Source organism: Gavialis gangeticus, unplaced genomic scaffold (assembly GCF_001723915.1).
Source record: "Gavialis gangeticus isolate Ggan-Ray unplaced genomic scaffold, GavGan_comp1, whole genome shotgun sequence".
Classification (NCBI taxonomy): domain Eukaryota; kingdom Metazoa; phylum Chordata; order Crocodylia; family Gavialidae; genus Gavialis; species Gavialis gangeticus.
In genome coordinates this window covers 61,466,468-61,472,184 of record NW_017729025.1, presented here as the reverse complement: position 1 = coordinate 61,472,184, position 5,717 = coordinate 61,466,468, and the positions used below count along the sequence as shown (strand labels likewise).

General features: G+C 47.5%; 1 protein-coding gene across 2 annotated transcripts in view; it reads left to right on the top strand.

The window, feature by feature from the left end:
* Positions 1-6: 6 nt before the first annotated feature.
* The window catches only part of FAM177A1 (family with sequence similarity 177 member A1), a 39,541-nt gene continuing 33,830 nt past the window's right edge, over positions 7-5,717 (top strand). Inside the window, exon 1 of one of the 2 annotated variants that reach the window (XM_019518900.1) lies at positions 7-143. In XM_019518900.1, the coding sequence (XP_019374445.1) occupies positions 69-143 (75 nt within the window). In that variant the 5' untranslated portion in view covers positions 7-68. Of the gene's footprint in view, positions 147-5,717 lie in introns of both variants that reach the window. The other variant, XM_019518899.1, reaches the window with a different exon arrangement.

Sequence of the window (5,717 nt, the reverse complement as noted above, 5' to 3'; positions counted from 1 at the left end):
CCCCGTCTCTGCGGAGGCGGCTCCGGTCTGGTGCGGCCGCCGCTGCGCTCGGGCTCGGCAGGGGGAGGATGGAGCAGCGGCTGTCCGCAATCACTCTCTACTGTGCCCCCGCCGCCGCCCCCCGCGCCATGGAGCAGGAGCAGGTGAGGCCCGGCCGGCCTGGTGGGGTGTCTAACCGCTGCCGTAGGAAAGCCCTGGGCGTGAGGGAGCCGCGGCGCCGCCCTGACTCGGCCGCGGAGCGGGGCCGGGCTCGGGGCCCGCTGGGAGGGGCCGCGCGTCCCCCCGCCGCCTGTCCTGCCGCAGGGACGGAGCTGCCCTTGGCAGGCCCAGCCAGCCCCTTCGGCGCGGGGGTCTGCACCTTCAGAGACCTGTCATGAGCCCCAGGTCACTGCTAAGCGAGCTGAGAGGGAGGGGACGCAGCTGCGACGGGGCAGTGCCTGGCTGCTCGCAGGCGGGGTCTCGTCTGTCTCACGCTTGCAAGGGTGATGGCAGCCGACCGTGAGCGAAGGCTTCAAGTAACCCCTGAATCAGGGGCCTCCCCCCCGCTTCTCTTGGGGGTCCCCTGTGCACTCGGGGAGATTCTGCCCTGGAAACGTTTTGTAGGATTAAGCAGCACTTAGGTGTAGAAGCTTACCGGCAATACACTTCGTGTCTTGTGGCGGCTGCACCTGACTATCTGTGACTGCGGGGTTATGTATGCTCATGTAAGTCCTTGCCTGTTTTGAGGGAGCTTCTCTCTGGTCGCTCTTCTGTTTACACTCCGTAACCCTTCCCCGCAGGTATGCCCCATCTCACACCTTTTCTGCTACACCTTGTTAATAATGCCTATTACAAATGAGCCTGATAAATGTTGAATTAAGGCAGGCTTCAGCTTTCAGCAGGTTGCGTCAGCAAGATGGCAAGTGCACTGAGATGCAGCTGCCCAGCATGTAAGGGACACTGCTTTCCAACAGTAGTTTTTAACCCAACAGGTTTCCTTTACATCTGCTGCTAGTGCCACCTGAGACTATTAAACCTGAATTTATGAAGAACCTACAATGTCCTTGCACAGTTTGAGTTCTGTATTTCATTGAGTTTCATTCTTAAAGCAAATTCCTAGCGTTTTCTGCTTTCTCTGTTTTGGTGGCTCAGTAGAATATTTTAAAATATTTAAAAAAACCCTCAAGCCCTGACAACAATAAAAGAAGATGGGATCAGTAAAAAGACTGGGAGGAAAATGTGAATAGACATTTGTCACTATGGCCTGCCAACCTTTGCACTCTCTCTCTGAGCTTCCTGCTTTTGTTGTTTCACTCTCATTTTAGGTCATTGCCCCAGGCTTTAGGCATTGTCCCAAGCCTGCACAAATAAACAGGTTTTTACCTGGAAGAAACGCTGTCATTGGACATAAATTCTTTTCTTGTTCAGATCAAAATATCTAATGGGTTTAAAAGATTTATAGACAAAACAGTTCTGCTTTCCTTATTTTATAGTTTGCAAAGTGAGGGCTCTCACATTGCCTGAGGTCAGACATAATGGTAAGTGCCATACAAATTTATTTGTAACCTTGCAGGTCTGTCCCTTATAGTGCAGTAGAACCAAGGAGACAGTCATAGACCAAAATGCTGTACAAACAAAGAATGAAAAAATGGGCTCTGCTTAAAAAAAAATCACAATCCAGGCATGAGAGAACAGGTGAGAAGACAGGGGTGCACAAGGAAACAATGAGACCATATTGGTCATCATAATGAGCAGCAGCTCTAGCACTCTGTTAACTAATAGTTGTGAAGCTTTTTGTAGGTGTTACAAATCAAAGGAGAGTTTTTAAAGGTGAATTTGAAAGAGAACAAGGAAATCAGGGTTGTGGAAATTTGCACCTCTGGCAGTCTGGGAAGGGGATCAAAGGCATTTGTTTTGCAGGTTTAACAAGTGTTAGAAGCAGGAGTTGGCGTTTTGGTGGCGTGAGAAATGGTGTAGGACAGGGGTGCTCAGCTTTTTGGCCCCATGGGCTGGTCTGTGGGCCAGATCCAGCTTGGGGGTGGGATGCAGAGTGCCAGCCCAGCCCCGCCCAGTGCACTCAGTCTGGCCTCAGCACTGCCATGTGTTGATGCAATCTGGCACGCAGGTCCATGTCATCCGGCCCACAGGACTCCCTCCCTACGGGTCTGGAAATTGGTAGTGGAGAAGCAGTGACAGCATTAGTTGCCATGGCTTCCGGAGCTGGATTTAGTTAATGGGCCAGGGGTTGAGCACCACCGATGTGCTATTAGGAGAGGTTGAGATGGGCCTGGAAAACGAAAAGCGGTCTGTTTGATGCGGTGGAGAAGTGGGGGCTATGGAAGAATGCCAAGACTGGTGACATGGAATGATCTGTACAGCAGCATTTTGAATGGATGTTCAGAATATCAGTTTTCTTTGACTTCATTTGTAAAGGCCAGGAAAATGATGCATTAATAAGCAGGACCTGAACTGAAGAGTTTTAGGGTAGGGTAAATTTCTCTGTAGGGTAAATTAGGTGTGCTGAGCCCCACACTGCTGTGGATAGATTGTTGCCAGTGCTAAAGGAGCTACCCTAATCAACTGCTGCCTAGAGAGTTGGCAAGTCCTGATTACTTTCACTGTTCTGTGGCATGGCTCCTTATGTTGTATGATGATTTTTTTGAAGTGAACAAATAGATGGAATACTACTACACTTACCTTTGCTCATGGCCTATGCTAATATTTAACTTGGGGTCTGTAATGTTACAGGGTTCATGTGATGATAACCCATTGACCTAATTTATCATACTTAACACATTTTTACTTTGTTTGGAAATTGTTTTTACTGTTATTCAGAATCAAAACTACAGGTTTGTTGCACAAATAAAACAAAGTGCTGTGTTAATTAGTTAAGACCTTAAGGCTTTTTATTTTTACACAGTTCTACAGAGATGCTTCTAAAGGTATTGAGAAAGTGAGATTTAAACATCACTTTAAATTATCCAGCCTTTGATTTCTCTTTAGGAAGAGGAGAGGCAGATGCAATTATCATAATTTTTATGGCATTTGTTTCCATGTTGTATGGACACGTAAAGACTCTTTTGTAATGTATACACCCAGGAAAAAGGTAAAGGCTGCTGTAGAAATTGTAACTATGCAAACTGCTCTGCAGTTGCTAAAAGATCAGAGTTGAGTTGGTAGTAATTTCTGAGCTTTAATTAAAGCAAATGTCAAAATAGTTTTAAATACATCTGTTTAGTTGCCTGAGAATCGGATTCTCTTCACTTCCCAAATAATTTCTCCTGCAGGTTGAGGGGAGCTGAAAACTCATTCGTGGTCTCTAACCATTTTTGTCCTATGATTTCCTCATGTGGTGACATATTTTGTTTATACAGGGGTGGGAAAGGGAAGAGTGCAAATTTTACTAATGGAAAATTGCTGTATGCAAACTTAGTGATTTGTTCTGTAAATTCTGCTAGCAGCAAAATTATTGAAACTATGAATTGTCCTTTTTTTTTACATTTCCTAGTGCTGCAATAGTACCTTTAATGCAACTGAGACTAACCTCTCTTACAGATGGAGTATTTACTAGATTTATTTCCTGTCCAGTTGTGAAGCTAATGCAGAGATTCTCAACCAGGGTGCCACAGTACCCTGAGGTACTTTGAGATCCTTTCAAAGCTGCTGTGGGGTGCCATACATTGTTAGGTATGTAAGCATGATTTGCAAGATAAACCAAGAGATTTTAAATAGGAAACCATAGTGTTGAAAACAATTCTGTGCTATTGGCCATGTCCAGATTAGTGTAGATGTTTGTTTCCCCAGACACAAGTAGCAATGGCACACTTTGTGCCTCTGCTACTTGTTCCCAGGGAACACCCATGCCATGTGCACTTTGGTGTGTGGCAGGTTAGCTCGGGTGGGGTAAGGGAGGCTGGGGCCTTAACTGTGGTCCTGGGGGCCTCAGGGAGCTGTGCATCCAGGGATTTCAGGGGGTGCCCTCTGCTGCACACACTGTAGGGGAGCCAAGGGTGGGGCATGTTGTCATGTCCCCGCCCCCCAACGGATCTGTGCGCAGAGTGAAGGTGGGTTGCTGCTGCGGGCTGGGATCTGCTCCGCTCCTCACTGCTGCTGCTTCAAGAGCAGTGCGAGTCCAACGCCATGTGCGTCCTACTGCTGGAAACTTGCCTTTGCCCCATGTGCAGATCTGCCTTTCTGGGGTGCATGCAGTAGTGGGAGCTGCCATCCCCTCCTCATGCTGGGCACTCCCTGGACAAGCTGTTTGCAGCTCCATCCTGCGCCCTGCTCTGGCTGTGTAGGGCCTGCCTCAGCCCCAGCCCCACTCTCTCCCTCACTGCTGTGAGATGGGGGAAGGTCAAAGCCCCAGCGCTTTGCTTTGCTCCTTGCTGCTGCTGTTCCAGGAGCAGCTGACGCCATGTGCCTGCCAATGCTGGGCTGTGCCACACACCCCCTGCCCACCCAGTGGCGGGACACATGGTGTTGCATGGTTCTCGGGGCAGTGGGGCTCAAAGCCCAGTACGTAGCAGCAGCTGCTTCCGCTCCACGCACAGATTGCGGGTGGGTGACGATGGACGGATGGATGTGGCCTCTGCTTGTCCTACCAGGGACCCACTCACCACAGCCCCTGCTCCTGCCTGTGTCCTGCTCCTTCCCTTACCACTGGGGCCTTAATATGCCCCCACCACAGCCCTTTCCCCTCCCCCAGCACTTCCCCCACAGACTTACCTGCTGGGGGTGGTATGCGCACGCACGCTGAACACCCCCAAAAATGTTTTTCACCCTCCACCTAGGAAGACAACTTTGTTGTCAACTCCATGCGTAACTATTCTTTTCAAATACTGATTGACTCAGGTACACATTAAGGTACCAGTCTTACCAGTGATTCCATTTGTAGAAATTTTAGACACATGACTAATACTATTGAACTCTAAGGGGCTATTTGCATATGTAACATCCCAGCCGATACTTGGCAAAAAGTGTTTACAGGTTCATGATCTTAATAGTATCTGATTACAGTAACAACTCAGTTGCCTTTATCCAAGTATCGGCTCAAGCTTATACTGTTTACCACAATATTTGTGATAGTGACTCTTAAGAAACAGTGCTCTTCAGTAGCTGGATAAAACAATTAAAAATGGAATCATTGTATCATACCAGAAAAATAACATAAAAAATAGTTTGTAGAAGCTAGTTCTACGACATTAGTCCAAGAGACAGGGCTACTATTACGTGGCTGACACTTTTTATTACAAGGAAACATGGTAGTAACCCTGATATTTTAGCTTGCCTAACTTACCATTCAAAAGGATTCTGACAGGCTTTTTTTGAGAAGCTCCTCCTCCTTGGTTTGCCAGCAGGGCTTTGCCAAGTTTCAAAGAGAATGAGTTTAGGCAAAATAAATGCTATTTTTTTTCCCCATGAAATTGCATTCAACTTCAGTTGAATTTCAGACTGTTAAAAACTGCCATTTCCTTTCTCTTGCTTGTGTTCAGGAGAACTTGGGGAGTCTGCCCTAATAACTAATCAGGAATAATTTAAAGAGCTACTTCTACAACACTATCAAAGCAGCAGCAGCAAGCACTACATTGGGAATACCTGGGATCTTATGGAGCACCTCTGCTACTGGGTTGGAAATAAAGACTGGGTTGGCCTACCTGTTCACACTAAACGTAGCACAAGACCTCAGTGTCCTCTCCTCCTCTCTGGGAGTAGCACATTACCAGGGATCCTGGTTTTCT